Below are 15923 nucleotides of genomic sequence, written 5' to 3' on the forward strand. Positions count from 1 at the left end.
GTGGTTCCCACTAGAACGTAACGCAGCGACGTATCGACGGAAAGTGCTGTATTACGTAATCACAAGTGGGAACCGACGACGAGGCAACAGTGCTGCAAATATCGCAGCTTTGATTTCACGCAGACGGGGGAAAATACAATTATTGGAAGGGCATTTTCTTACGTTGCGTAGTGTGCGTTACGTTACGTCGCTAGTGGGAACCACGCTTTAGGCCTAATAGACATTCCAAATAAAAAAAATCAATCTTTATATTTCCATTTAAAAAAACACATTAAAATGGAAGTTTGACATTTTCAAAGCGTTACGTTGTACACCTTCACAACAACAGCGTTTTGATATAAGTCTCGCTTATATAAATGTCTTATAGGATAGGACTGTAGCCTATTTCTTGTTTTCATTATAACAATTAGGTGTCGAGTAACCATTCAAATAGTGTGTAAATTGTTCTTATTTCACACGCAAAAGAAATACATAAGACGTAATGGTATTTAAATTATATTTGTGGTTCGCGGATTGTATTTCTAGTCGCCGACGGCGATCAGTCAATAGAAACTGACTTACATAAATGGCATCTCTCGATTGACTGAATTAAGTGCAATAATTTAGTAACACGAGTACAGCGATTACACATACTCACTATTAACTAAACATAACAAACGCTTTGATAGGTGAGAATCTTCCGGCAATTTTTACAATTTGACGAATTCTAGAGCTGTCAAATCTTTGTCTTATTGTGTGAAAAGATATTTCAGTAATCAAATACAAGTTGTTTGGTCTTGCTTATATACTTTATATAGGCCAACTAACTGTAATCAGTTTATGCAAACGTTCATTTGGGTTTTATAAAACCATTCGCCTTTTATTACACGGGCCACGAACAACTAGCACCATCCCTTGGTCCCAACCGTAGGCCTATCCACCTAAAAGCATAGCAGTGGGAACTGACTTTTTGAAGTTCGTCAGAGTGTGAACGAGAGTTAAACGGCGGCAAAGGTACTATTAGCGCCACGTGGTGCTATACGATCTTGAACGGCGGGGGTATCGATGATGTTGACATGCGCGCGCACGCGTACCTCATGTATAATGTTGTTACGCGCCAAATATGAAAGATGCAATATTAAAATACAAAACAAAAAGACCCACCAAATAAAATAATTTTAGTACATCATCCTAATATTACTGTAATTATGGATAGTCTTAAAAAACAGATAAAAGGAAAGGGACAAACTGATGAAGTTAAGTTGATTAATGAAAATGTACCGGTAAGTAACCAAGACACAGAGATAGTAATAGCCTAGACCAGGTAGATAGGCCTAAGTAAATGTGTTTATTATTAGTAGACACTAGGCTAGGCCTAGCCCTTGTCTGGTACTGGCCCACTTTATACATAATGCCTAATGATGCTTTCCGCATGTTGATCCCGATATCTCAGTGCAAGAAATCTGTTTGTGGAAAATAATATTCCATCGTTTTATCAGTCTTGAGGTTGACGATCGACCATTTACAGTTTTCAGTGAATTACTCTAAGCCTATATTTGTTTTATTTTCATGCAACTTCTCTAAAGACGTTAAGCATGCTTTTGAAGGATGGTAAGTATAGGTCCTATGTATAATCTAAAATGAATATATTTTAATATTATTAATTTTGCCTAAATCATTTGTTTATACTATTAAGCATTATGCTAGACCTAGACCTAGCCTATATACTGTTTAAATATTAGGAACAATAATGTGTATGTACAGTATATGCATTTGTATAACTCTGTACTGTACTGCTGCCAAGATAGCGCCGAGAACTTTTCCAGAGAAAGAAAGAGGGCGCTATGATAAATATAAAACAAAGTCATGTATAAAGATATAACCTTGCTCCAAGTCTGTATTTATTGTCTTTTTTATGTCATTCCACACGTCGTCGTTTTGATTTTTGTCTGAAAATACAACTCAAGTAATACACGTATGAAACGCCGTATGTTCAAAAATATTTATATTTTTACTAATATTAAGACAAAACTCCGTCTGGAGCCCAGACTAATAAAGATACGGCTACTGATAAACCGTATAATATAATTTTGATCTATTCTTAAGGTATTCATTGGAAAGCAAAGTACTTATCAGTGGTAAGTGGTTCCTGTTCATAACATATCAATTAGGAACATATACTATTACTAGAGATAATAATGATGATGATGATGATGATGATGATGATGGGGATTATGATAATGACGATGATGATGATTCCGAGATGATGATGATTCCGAAATGATGATGACGAAAACAGGCCTCCTACAAATGATGCTAAACAAAGAAAAATATGACGTTATTTTGTCTTTCTAGATTCCTAAAAATAAGCCTATAGTTCCCATCGTAAAAACGGAATCCGTTACAAGCATCACACAAAGTAAACTCGCAAGATTCATTGAAGCTGAAGATATGACAGCTCTAAATAAGGATAAACATGTTCCTTATTTGTTGTGGGATTCACTCAGCGCTTTCATTAATTATACAGACATGTACAAAGGTAACTCTTGACGTATTTCCCACGTAAATCTATTATACTTTGATTGATTTTGTAAACATCTGAAATATTACATTTAATTATTGAATTATAATAATTATTATATTATAATATTTCTTTATTATTCAACAGTTAGGAAACGGTATTCCCATGTGGCTAAGATTAAAGATGATGAAAACAACAGCCCTTCGACAGTTACAGATGCAACCACTACCACCACCAGCAGCAGTAATAGTCCAACATTGAAACAAGAAATGTCGCCCTCTATATCGTCACACGAAGAGGTTTCGCTGGACGAGTACGATCATTTCTCATCATTTGCCGAAGCTTTAGAGTCGGCAAATCAAACAAAAGTTAACAGTAAAATAAACGAAATTGCTTTGTGTCTTAAAAATGAACAATCAACAGAATAATTTTGATTATGCGAACTATTTTATTGTATGATATACTATATAGCTATATATTTTTTAACAAATAATATAATACATCATGTACTTTTATAAACAAAAATACAGTAGGCAGGCCTACATAAAATTTCTTTTAATTTTATCATTTCTTCAATTTAATAAACTCTAAACTCGGCCCTTTTTTTAAATTAGGCATACGTAAAACAATTAATTTTTTTATTCATAACTAAACTATTTTTTGAAAATACCTTATTTCTATACGTTGCATATATTTGTATCCGTAAATATCAGGAATGCATTTACAATTTAAGTAATAATTGGTTATTTAATAAATATATTTTTACAATTTAAGTAATAAGTGGTTATTTTATAAATATATTTTTCATCCAAATAAAGTGTTTTAATTATGTAAAACGTTTTAACATTTCAACTTCAATATCATCAAACATATCATTTTGTTCTGCTTAGCGCCCTCTTTGTTGAGTTTCAATCGTCTGCTGTTATGTTTTTTGACCTACCTTTATGTGAGTGTCGTGTCGAGAAAGTGTGCTATAAAAGTCTTTTGCTAACGTAATGTCATTCAATGTTAACTTTTCGTTCTTTCGCTCGTTTTTCTGATTATATAAACTCATGGGATATATACGTCGAAATAGTGTTATTCTTTTAACTTTAATAGGTTTTGCTGTATGTTTCATTACACTTTCAAACAACCAAGGTAAGTAAGTGTGACCGTTCAAACTCATTCATATGCCGGTTGGTGGGTCGATGATAGAGAGCACACTAGCTAAGGCCTAACAACAGTAACACCTCGCCGAAGGCCTGGCCTGGGTGGGAGTGTCAATTTTGTTGTTATCTACGTCATGTCCAAATTAATTTTTTTTTAAATTTAAAATTATAATCATTATGTACAATTTAAATGCCAGCGGAAAGGGAAGACATGGAATAATTTCGCCAGTGTAGCAAGCATAGCAAAAAGCTATACAAAACAACCTTTATTGCTAGGCTAGGCCTACACATTTATAAAATTGTGTAGCAAAAAATACAATACAAAACTATGTTTCTTGACTCAAAAATCAGTTTGATTAGCAATATTGCTAAACAAAATTACAAAATGAAATTTTCCCCTGGAAGAGAAAGAATCGTAACACAACACAACATTTTAATTTTAAATTCAATTCAACACTGACTGACTGCTGAGTGAGTTATATTAGACTGCTGAGTGAGAGTGAGGTGACAACTAGCTTAGTAGGCTGCCTCCTTGAGCTAAAGTATCTGGGCTAGGTCTAAACAAGAAAACTTGAGGAGACAAGATTGTTGGTCTACATCGGTACTATTATTACGCCTGAGCCTACTGCAGGATTTAATAACAGGTAAATAAAGGCATCGGAGATCCAAAAAAAAGCATCACCTTTTTGAAGACATCTTTGATTTTGTGTTCTGTCCAACAGGTGGGGATCTAAACTTCAAAGTAATTTAATTAATATGCCTTTTTTTACACAGCCTTTTTATGAAAAAAAGTACTGTAGCCTTGGCATAAAAAAAAAAATAAAAAATTCAGGGGAAAATATAATTAGGCCTAGAATTTTAACAATAAATAGTTAATCCAAATTGTTCAGTGATAATAGAATTGAGTTGAAGGACACTTGAGTTGGCAATAAAATAAGGTATTAAAAGTAAGGTTATCTTGCCTAGCCTTTTCCATTTATAATCGTAGCAAAAGAAAAGCTACAAAAAAGCCTAACATTAATTTCCACACCTATTTACAGTATGCACTTGAAAAAATGTATTAACAGTTTATTTTAAATGAACACTAATCCAGATGTACATAGATAATTTTGTTTTCACTCTACTGTAACATAATTTTAAATTTTGAAATATATTTTTTGTGCCATAGATACTGTAGTACAAGTTAATTGGTTAGAAATTAAAAATAAGTTACTAATCCTATTGTCATGGACATTCTACTGGCATAGTACCATGTCATAAGTAGTAAAACTAAGAATTAACTTTGTACCATAAGCCGTTTTTGTACTTTGTCCCATCATGCTTTGTGAACTGGATCTTTATTTAGATGTAAAGAATGTGACATCCTCCCAGGACTTTCAGTTTCAGGTGTCCAGAGATTTCTGCATGGACAGTAGTAGGTGTGTTTAGTCTAGGTGGAAAGTTGGTGTCCCGCGCGCAACACAATTTTATCCTTTTTTTTCCGCTTGTGATTTAATTGCATTGTATAAACTGGTTGCATATTTTTGGTCTTAATTTACAGTATCCCTTAAATGAGAGATTTAATCGAATAATTGTGTCATTTCAATGATCATTGCAAGGTTTTGGCTCCACTTATGGACCATTCCATTTATCTTGATGGAACTTATTATTGAAACTACTCTGTGCCTTCAAAATTAATTTTATTTACATTATAGATACTGATAATAGATCTTTACGAATGGAATATGATGAGAAGGTAAAAAATTTAGATGAGAGGTTACAAGAAACTGTAAAGTTACACGAAGCAAGAAAAATAGAAATATATCATCTGCAACGGCAAGTTTCCCATGCATTAGAAGAACAAAAAAACATCAGTGCCTCTTTTCGTGATGGTAAGTTACTATACTATTATTAATTATGTTTTATTTTATGTGTGGGAAAGGATATTATTTTGGTTACCCAACCCCATATTCTAGGTATACAGTTTAGAACTATATGGAGGTAAGTATACCTTGCTGTAAGAAAGCTCTATAAAAATGCAATGTTTTCATACATGCATAGTGGAGTGTTATCTTTCATGGCTAATTGACACAAATAAATAAAAAACAAAAAATAATTTAATTATCTTCTTTTATCAAGAATCATTATGCTGTAGAAAAATTTTGAAAAAGAATTTGATAGAGATCAAGAAAGTACAGAACTAGATTTAATAAGTGATTGAAGATCTATTTCAATTCAATTCTAATACAATCAGTCTATTTCATGCTTAGATTTACCAGGATAAACTGACCTTTTTTAAAACACATCAAATCCGTTAAAAATATCTGAAATTTGTTAACGTGCCAATTGTGTTGAGTTATCTTCTGATGAATTAACGAGTCAAATTGATTAATAAACGTGTCAAATTCGGTTAATAAAAATAAATATAGAAATGAAAAATTGCTAATTAAAATGTTGACTTGGCTACACAATTTATATTTTGATAGCCATTATGGCTATGCACAAATTGTGAATGAAAATATTTCCTGTTTAATAGTATTGTATTGTTTAAAGGGAGAAGTATACAATAGTAGTACAGTTTGCCTTGCTATATTTTGTAAAGGTTTGTACTAAGATATTGAGGTTTAATAATACTCTGTACAGTACAGTATGAAGGTAAATTGAACACTGCTGAAATCTGTAATGTTCTACTTGATAAAGAGTCATTAACCTAGACTCTAGAAGCTCATTAATCTACGTTCTATATTTGATACATCACAAATGAGTTTACATAATGTTGTTATTTTTATCATTATGAAGTCAGGATAGGGAAGTGTGTGTTTGATAGTCAGGCGTGGCGTAGTGTAGTACAGTGGTGTACTTTGATCTGTGTACTCTTTGATAAAGTACAGTACAGTATACTCTAGGCCTAAGAATAAATAATCATTAATTAATGGCTTGGATCCCACAAAACATAATTTTACCAATGACAATGACCTATTGATTTGTCAAATTTCTTATTTTAGTCTTTGCGTTGAACGTATCATAGTTTCATTGTAATTTATAGTTTCAATTGTTGTTTTATTTATAAAAAAGGAGATAAATAAACTGAACATTTTACTTTCACAAACAATAATAACTTGGATTGGATGCGAGAAGGGTTTGTTGATGCCCAACACCCCCCCCCCTCTCCCTCCCAAGATGTTTCAAAATGAAACGTTAACTACAGTACAAAATAAACTGGGTTGGTAAGAAAGTACAGTAGATTCCCTATTATTTTGGGCGACACTTTTAGTGTCTCCTGAATAGAGACTGGTTTTAATTAATAAACTATTAAAACATACAGTAGCTCCTCGTTCGTTTCACTGGTATGGAAAAGTGTCCCCTGAATAGGGATGTCCCCAAGGGGTTCTATACTTGCATATTGAATTGTGTACACTACAGCGACATACAGTACTGTATTTTTTTTCCTATACTGATAGCCCTCCTCTTTACTGTAGCCCTCCCCTATTATACTGCACTGTATCCCTCTACTATAGAGTAACCCTCCTCTAAACTGTAGCCCTCCTCTATACTGTAGCCCTCTTCTATACTGTAGCCCTCTTCTATACTGTAAGTGTAACCTTCCCATATATTGTAGCCCTCCCCTATTTATACTGCAGCCCTCCACTATACACTAGCTCTCCTATACTGTAGCCCTCCTCTATATTGTAGTCCTTCGCAGCTATAGTAAGAAGACTTGTTCTGTTACCTGCAGCATAGCCACTCATGAACCTATGCTAATGTTAACAATTATATCAACCCTGCTTTAACCACTCACCAGCCAGCTTAGCATTACAGTATCTCTTATTATTTATTTATGTACTCAAGCTACTACGTTGTCTGATATTACAGTTCAAAATTAAAGAATCACATGAAAAGTAGTGTAATTTAATACAAATTCATACACAAATATATGTTTACATTACGCTCAGTAAATATCAATGTTAATATTTAAGTACATATTGACATTAGAAATCAATACACAGAATAATTCAAAATAAAATATCAATTCTTGGTTCTGAAGAAAATATAGGGGAAATGTACTATAATTTGATTAAACACTATTGATTGAAATTGATGGCTGTAGTCTATGTATACAGACATGTCATTTTGCGTAATGTCAAAGAATATATATCACAAGAATGAGTAATCCGCGATTTTCCCTGTAACAGTACTATTGTCCATGTGCAGCCCACGAATTTCACGTCGGCAATCGGCAATTGCCGACCTTATTGCCGACCTTAAATTGTCAGAGGACGGCAAGAGATTGCCGACCTAGAAACTAGGCTAGATCCCTCCTTTCAAGCCTCCTAGCAACAACATGGTACTTTAAGGGATCGTATCATTGAAATTTTAACAGGCATATTCACCACCATGTTGTGTTTAGTTAACAAACCATGGAATCATTTTGTGTGTACTGTGAGCTGCATGCTTTCCTATCAACCAAGCTGGCCGGCTGGGCACAGCGCTGTGCGCGACAGACCTGTGTAGGGGAATACCCTGTTATGCCAAGCAAGCAACTATGCTCTGTGTACGGCTAGCTCCAGGCAATTTTTTGCCGACCTTCTTTTTTCTGAATTTCGTGGGCTGCATGTGGTAGGGCGCCGCCATAAGTGTGGATGTATCTGGGATGTATACAACTTTTTGTGACGGTTTCAATAATCAAAGGCTAGACCACCGGTAGTATTTTCATGATAAAAAATGTTATCAACTACATGCCAACATCATGTTAAATACTATTTGGATATTTAATTGTTCGTTTTATGCAATTTATTTAGTAAAATCTGCCGTATAAACAGTTTGCTTTATCAACTGGGCGCTACGAAGCGTGACCGGGCATGTTGGTGTTTACGCGTTTTCACGAACGATAGTTTAATAATATTCCTATATTTAACTTGTTTCTGGTAAAACAAATAAATGTTAATGATATTTAACATTTTTTCCTGTTAATAACATGTATTTTATACTAATTTATATCATAAAAACAATACTTAATTTACCGGGCGTAGAGTAGTACACGGCAATGGTAAAGAATAGGCCGTGCTGAGTAACGATTCGTTGATTTTGGTGTTGCTGTGTTAGGCTTTTTTTGTGAACTAACTTAGCATGTTAGTAAATAATTGTCTGTAAAAGTGAATGTACACTAGTTTGTTAATAAATATGTATTATAAAATAGTTTACCAGGGCTCGAAATTTACTTTTTTTTCGACTAGCAAACTTTGCTAGTTGTAAAAAAATTAACTAGCAAAATCAGCAGCATAACTAGCAATCACAATTTTTTTTCGGTAAAATAGTTAAATTCTACACAAATCTGAATTTATTTAGGTGTAGACCTAGGCCTAGCTTTTAGGTGTAGGCCTAGCTAGCTAGGCAAAGCTGTAGTAGTAGTAGTAGTGTTATGCGCGATTTGAACGATTTGCGCAATTTGAAATTGCGCAAAAAAAATCCTTGCGCAATTTGAATTGAAACATGTGTTTCAAATTGCGCAAGCAACGTATTAAATTGCGCAAGTAATCTGCAAATTGCGCAAGGTTTTTCGACAGATTGTGAAATCATGCACACCCATATTTTTATAGTAATTTCTAAGAATGATTCAAAATTAAAGATAAATATCGCATTTCCTTATTTTAGTAGTGCAAATATTGTTATAAGTTAGCATACCGTCGAAGAACCGACGAAGGAAAACGAAGCGGTGGTGTTCCACCAGGCGGGCGCGGCGCGGGCGGCCGGCTATACTAGGCCTACTCTAGCCTAGCTAGGGTCTGGACTACTGATAGTGATACTGACTAGGTTACATGGCCTAGCTTAAACTAATATTAAAAACTTAAAAAGTGAGTATTAAACATTATCTTCATTGAAATGGTCTTATTTATATAATAAAATACTAAATTTTAAACTCCTAGGCCTAGCCTAGCCATGTATGGGAAAATTTACAGTTCGTTTTCAAATTGCGCAAAGGTGTCATATTGCGCAAGAACTATCTTGCGCAATTTACAAATTGTGCAGCGCAATTTAAAATTGCGCAAAGATTTTCTTGCGCAATTTTAAATTGCGCAAGTTGATTGCGCAATTTGAAATTGCGCAAAAAAATCCTTGCGCAATTTTAAATTGCGCAAGAATTCTTTGCGCAATTTAAAATTGCGCAAGGATTTTTTTGCGCAATTTCAAATTGCGCAAATCGTTCAAATCGCGCATAACAGTAGTACTCTTTTTAGCCAAATTAAAAAAAGATCAAGACATGCTTTCATGCTAGCCAAATCAAGGGCGTTTCGGCCTATGGACGATTCGTCCCACTTTTTTTTAGGTTGAAACATCAAACTTTAAAAAAAGTGGAACAAAATTGACTAGGCCTATGTATAAAATATTATTGCCGATGAAAAAACTGAGTTTTATATTGTTTATATCCAGACGTAATTAAAACATTAAATTTAATTGCCACCGAGCGAAATTGGTAGGCCCTAAACTAATCCGTCCAAGCTACGCCCGCCTCACTCCGCCGTCTCTCGCGCTCCACTCGTCTCTATCCAGGAAATTCCCTATCGCACACGACATGATGTTGGAATAATAGTGGGCTGATCAATAGTTTGAAAACAGCTTACGGCATTTCTTAAGTAAATTTTTATTCAACGTATTCTTCTTTGATGAATCCTTTGCCCATTGCAGTGTATATCAGTAATTAAAGTTGTGATGCGAAAGTGTGTGTAATTTAATTCCACAGGTAAACAACAGGCATAAGAAAATCCATCGCACAAACAACAGGTACCTCGTGGTGTGCCGAGGAGACGTTCTTCTCGAGCGCGAGATCATAAACAAAATTGGAAGAGTCCATTAAGTGGGGGGTGTTTACTATTTACGAATCTATTAAATACGCGCTTTGACCACTGTGTAGGCAAAATATTTATTTCGTTAAATCCCTAAATTGATAATCGCGTATTCTGTAATCACGTGACTGATGATGTAATCCTTAGCGACGTACTAAATGCACATGCTTTTGTGTTGGGGGAAAAGCTTGCTGTTTATAATGCACATCGTTAACAACTATGCTACCACATGATTCACGGTGCTATTCGCGTTTCCTTGACGTAAATTGGCGGCGTGTAAATGAAACAATTGTTTTCACCAAATTGGTTCCTATTAGCCGTTGTCGACATAGCGATTGGCGGCTAGCGTGGCTAAGCTAAAAAGTACGTATTTTTTCAAAAATTACACTAGCAAACATTTGCTAGTTTTGAAATTTTCAACTAGCAATTATCAAGAATCTACTAGCAAAATGCTAGTTTGCTAGCGTGAATTTCGAGCCCTGTTTACAATTGCAAAATATATTATCATAATTCTATTTAATGTGACATGTATAATATCTATTAAATCAAGTCTTATTTAGTATGTATACATCCGCCCTTATGAGGGCGGGCATCACTCACTGGAACTCTCTGTTAAAAATTTCTCATGCAAACATCGAGGAATACTCATTCTTGTGATATATATTCTTTGGTAATGTGTACATCTGTTAGTTCATAAAATTTAGAAAATTTAGGAGATGTTTCTTTACTTTTTCATTCAATCAAATTTTATTCCATAAAAATAAAAAATTATGTGGTTATCTTGTCATCAAAAGTTATGGAAAAGGAACTCAAAATAAGTAAAGCTTTTATATAGATCTGTACCCTGACAAAACCAACAAAGCAAGTAATGAATGCACTACCACTGTATAATTGATTTAATATTAAATACAAGATTTTGTGGTTTGTCGAATAATGTTAGCATCAAGAACCTGGCTTAACTAACTAGTGTAGGAGCAGGAAGTTGACTCCCTGGTAGGAGCTTTTACAAGTTACAGTTACACCCACTATTGTAGAATTAGTAGTAAGAATTACTATGGGTGTAGTACATACTGTACTGTTGATTCTTAGTATTATACCATTGTGTACAGTAGCTCTAGTCATGTTCAGCATTAAAATTGGGGTTTTCCCGGAAATCCCAAGATTAATATTTCAATGAAATTATAAAAGATTACAAAGACGATCTAAAATCTTCAGGATATGATGTCAGATATTTCATGAGAGATTAGAATACAGTAGTGTACTATAGACTAAACAATGTGCCTTTGAAACTGTTTTTTTGAATGAAAAATACTTAAATTGTGAATTTAAAAATATTCTTTTTGAATGAATAACAATACTCTTTAAAAAAAAAATATACTATTTTTGTATTAAAAAATACTCATTTTGAATCTTTTGAAAAATACTTTCTTTAAAAGAACTTTCTTTGAAAATGATAATGCATGACATCTATTACTTTGGAATTCAGCAGAGTTATTAATACCTGTACAGTAACTACTTAATCTTTGTTACTATTTTGTGACAATAGAGTGTGATTATGATAAAAAAAATCCCCCAAATTAAATAATGTACTATAGCCTATAGGGAAATTCTTCTCATCTTAGAGAATTCCCTATGTTATGATAATTGCTATGCTATTAATAGTTCTATACCAAATGCATTGAAGCGTTACAAAATTTTGTAAGCAAACTAAAAATATACCAGTGATGAGTGTTTCTTAAGTTTCACATATTCAAAAAGAGAACTAACCTGTGTTACTTTAATATTCTTCTTTCTACCGTATGAACAGTACCCACTTTATGATCCGAAGACAGGGAATCATTTTGCCAGTGTAGCATAGCTATACAAAACAACCTTATTTCTAAAATTGTGTAGCAAAAAATACAATACAAAACTATGTTTCTCGACTCAAAACTCAGTTTGATTAGCAATATTGCTATACCAAAATTTTAAAATGAAATTTTTCCCTGGAAAAGAAAGAAGCGGGGAAACCTAAAAACAGACATGATGTTTTACTGTTGGTAAGTTAAATGAAAAAGTTTAAGCTGCCACTAGTCCATTTTTTAAGGTAAACTGTATTTATAATTTTTCCTGGGTGGAGTATCATTGGCATATTCTGTGATACATTGGCATATATATCACATGTGATGCCTGTATCAATTCAAACTAAAACCTTAACATACTGTAGTATAGTAATTTTATTATGGTAATTGTATTAAGGTAAAGGTTAAAGTAGCTGATACAGGCCATAAGCCTAACCTCATCAGGTACAACATATGTTATAACATGTGACAGTTTATTACATAATTTGCCTACTGTATGATACTAGAAAGATTGCCATACTGTATGTGCAGACGATCAGGTGCTTGTTAAAATACAAAAACATCATTTTATGAACATTTTTAGAGTAAACAGCTAAGTGACTCCTGTGGTGTTGTTTTGGTCTAGTTAGTGCTTTCTCAATGCTTCTATCCACTTGATGTTACCAGCCTAAGGTGTGGTGTACTCAGCTTTTAAGCATATAAGTTATTCAGGTTTTAATATTGGCGATACTCCCTATCTGTACCATACTGTATTGAATGTTATGCTTTTCGTCAATATGAATTAAAGATTATTCACAAAAAGTAATAAAGATAATACAAGGATGTCAAATAATAGCTATTGATTTTGTTGTTGTATTTGGTAATTGTGTATCCTCAGTTGATATATTGTAAAATAACAATGCACAATATAAGAATCCATTAATTACAGTTAAAAATTATAATAAAAAAAATGTATATTATTATAGTAACTAGGTAAAATATAATATTATTATAATTTACCTCTACTGTAGTTACTAATAATATACTAAAATATGTATGAATTCATACAGTACATTCATTCATTCTTTATTTCTGATAAATATCCATAGAGTCTGAGAGAGGGACATACTCGTACAAAAATAAATGTATTTTGAGAGGTATCAGCAGCCCTCGAAATTGGGACGAAATGACCTCGGCAAAAAAATGCCGATGTAAACGAAGCCCACCTCGGCAACACGTCGGCATTTTTGTTCAGCCCCCAAAGCTATTTTTAGTATTCAATCACACACACATTAACTGTACTGTACCTAAAAATAGCTGTGTTGATAATATACAGCGCATTTGCGGCGCGGCTTGCTCTCTAAATAATAACCACACAAACAAACCACGCGGTTTTCAATCCCCAATACAAGTTGGACTCTTCCATTCTCTCAGCCAATTAACAATAAGTCATGTGATTTGTCATGCCTCACTAAACTCACATCACACGACGATAGAGCTGTAGAGCGTGGTTCGTTGTTGTTGTAAACGCCGGAGCGGTCGCTGGCCTCGCCTCTCTCTGTCCGGCCCTATCTTGTGTGTAAATTAAAACCAGTGTAGGCATAGGCCTAATAATAACTCCAACGTACAAATATTTTAAGATATATTTAATTCACTTGTAACGAAGGTAAATTTGAAAAAAACTGTAATAGGCATAAAACTATTTATTTGCTGTGTATGTGGTAGCCTTGATTTTACTCCAAGCAAGGCCTAAATAAATAAAAAGAGCCTTGGCAAATCAATGCCGTGGTAAGCTAGCAGGACCTCGGCATTTACCTCGGCATTGCCGAATGCCGAGGTAAATTTCGCGGGCTGTATCAGAATAAATATTTAACATAATAAATAGTTTTATTTTACACCATCTACAGTATGGTACAATTTTCAATACATTATTGCTATAATTTATTTGTTTTGTTGACTATTAAATGTTATATGTTGCTTTAAATTTGATTCTGAAATGACTATTGGTTTTGTTTGATTGATTTGATTTGATTTGAATTTATTTGGAAAATCATCATAAAAAATACATACAAAGTGATAACATAAAGTACGGACATTACAAATAATACATTTATAAAAGACTTTCCAGGATAGCCCAAAAAGCTTATCAGCTTATTTCCATTGGGATCCTTTTACAATCTAAAATAAAAAATATAAACATTACAAAGTATTGCATTAAACACGTAAATATTACAAAAACTACTACTACTACTGCGTCGAGCTTGCTCGGATCCTTTTGACTACTTCTTTCCAGCCGTCTCTGTTCATCATTGCTCCTGGTAGCTCTTCAATTGTATGGCCGGAGTCCGCAACTAGTTGGTCAATGAATGATTTTGGGGGCCTGCCTGGTCTTCTTGTCCCATGTGATGGCATCCAGAGCATAAGTTCGCTTATCAGTTCACTTTTGTTGCGGAAAGAGTGTCCAACAAAGCGGACTCTTCTTTCTTTGATAATATCGGTGATCTTGCGAAGATTCCCATATAGCTGAGCGTTGGAGAGGTGATCTTGCCACGAAACGTTAAGAAAGGCTCGTAGCATCCTAGTATATGTTCCGTTTAGAGTGTTTTCAAGTTTCTTAGTTAGGGTCCATGTCGATGACCCGTAGAGAAGGACAGACTCGACTGTGGTCTTAAAGAAATTTTTCTTCATGTTGTTTGAGATGTTGGACTTCCATATGACAGTCAGGCGTTTGAGAGCTGACCAGGCTTTGCTGATACGTATATCAACGTCTTTTGCTGTTGAGGCAATGTTGCTGCCAAGATAGGTGAACTGGTCGACTTGATTGAGAGCGTATCCGGAGCTAGTTTGAATTTGACCTTGACAGTTTACGTTCATACTTTCTGTCTTTTTGGCATTTATGTGGAGGCCGATTGAGGATGCAGCATTTTCAAGGGCGTGTAGGAGGGTTTTTGCTCCAGCAATCGTGTTCGACAACAGGGCTATATCGTCAGCATAATCAGCGTCAGTTACCAATGTCGCAGGGAACCTCTTGCTGATTCTTGGCTTCAATGTTAAGCCGTGTTTGTTGAGTGGATCAATAGCCGAGCGGAGAATATAATCAAGACATATGATGAAGATGTAGGGAGCGAGAGTATCTCCTTAAGGACGCCTGCTTTTACCTGAAACGGATCAGTATCACCATCTGGAGAACGAACCAGGGCACTTGAGTTTTTGTACAGCATCATTATGGCATTGACAATCTCAGGTGGAATTTTGTAGACGAGAAGAATTTCACGCATCTTTTCACGATGGACAGAATCGAAGGCTTTTGCGAAATCTACAAAGAGGAGGACTGCAGGAAGATTTTTGTCACGCACTCCCTCAAGTATTCTCCTAATTGTGAGAATCTGGCTGCTTGCTGAGCGTCCCTGTCTAAAACCATTTTGGTTTTTACGAAGTATTGTCTCGATCCATGGTTGTATTCTATTCAAGAGCATAAGATTGTAGATCTTGGCAGCAATGGGGGTGAGAGTTATTCCTCTGTAGTTTTCGGCCTTTCCAAGATCTCCTTTTTTTGGAAATGGTAGTATGCAGCCTCTTGTTCAGTAGTGAATAGGTCTTTGTTCATAGACCTCATTGCAACACTTCAAGAGTA

General features: G+C 34.5%; 2 protein-coding genes across 3 annotated transcripts in view; both read left to right on the plus strand.

Annotated features, from left to right (window-relative positions):
* The first annotated feature begins 1117 nt into the window (after positions 1-1117).
* Positions 1118-3119, plus strand: LOC140049550 (uncharacterized). Its single transcript, XM_072094452.1, has 5 exons — positions 1118-1262; positions 1566-1590; positions 2086-2117; positions 2335-2518; positions 2648-3119. The coding sequence occupies exons 1-5, from the start codon at positions 1188-1190 to the stop codon at positions 2926-2928; spliced, it is 597 nt and encodes a 198-aa protein (XP_071950553.1). The 5' UTR covers positions 1118-1187; the 3' UTR covers positions 2929-3119.
* A 328-nt stretch (positions 3120-3447) lies between these two features.
* The window catches only part of LOC140048513 (alpha-1,3-mannosyl-glycoprotein 4-beta-N-acetylglucosaminyltransferase A-like), a 47142-nt gene continuing 34666 nt past the window's right edge, over positions 3448-15923 (plus strand). Inside the window, exons 1-3 of one of the 2 annotated variants that reach the window (XM_072093250.1) lie at positions 3448-3492; positions 3599-3637; positions 5343-5519. In XM_072093250.1, coding sequence (XP_071949351.1) covers positions 5366-5519 — 154 coding nt within the window. In that variant the 5' untranslated portion in view covers positions 3448-3492; positions 3599-3637; positions 5343-5365. Of the gene's footprint in view, positions 3638-5342; positions 5520-15923 lie in introns of both variants that reach the window. The other variant, XM_072093249.1, reaches the window with a different exon arrangement.

This window comes from Antedon mediterranea, chromosome 5, assembly GCF_964355755.1.
Source record: "Antedon mediterranea chromosome 5, ecAntMedi1.1, whole genome shotgun sequence".
Lineage (NCBI taxonomy): Eukaryota > Metazoa > Echinodermata > Crinoidea > Comatulida > Antedonidae > Antedon > Antedon mediterranea.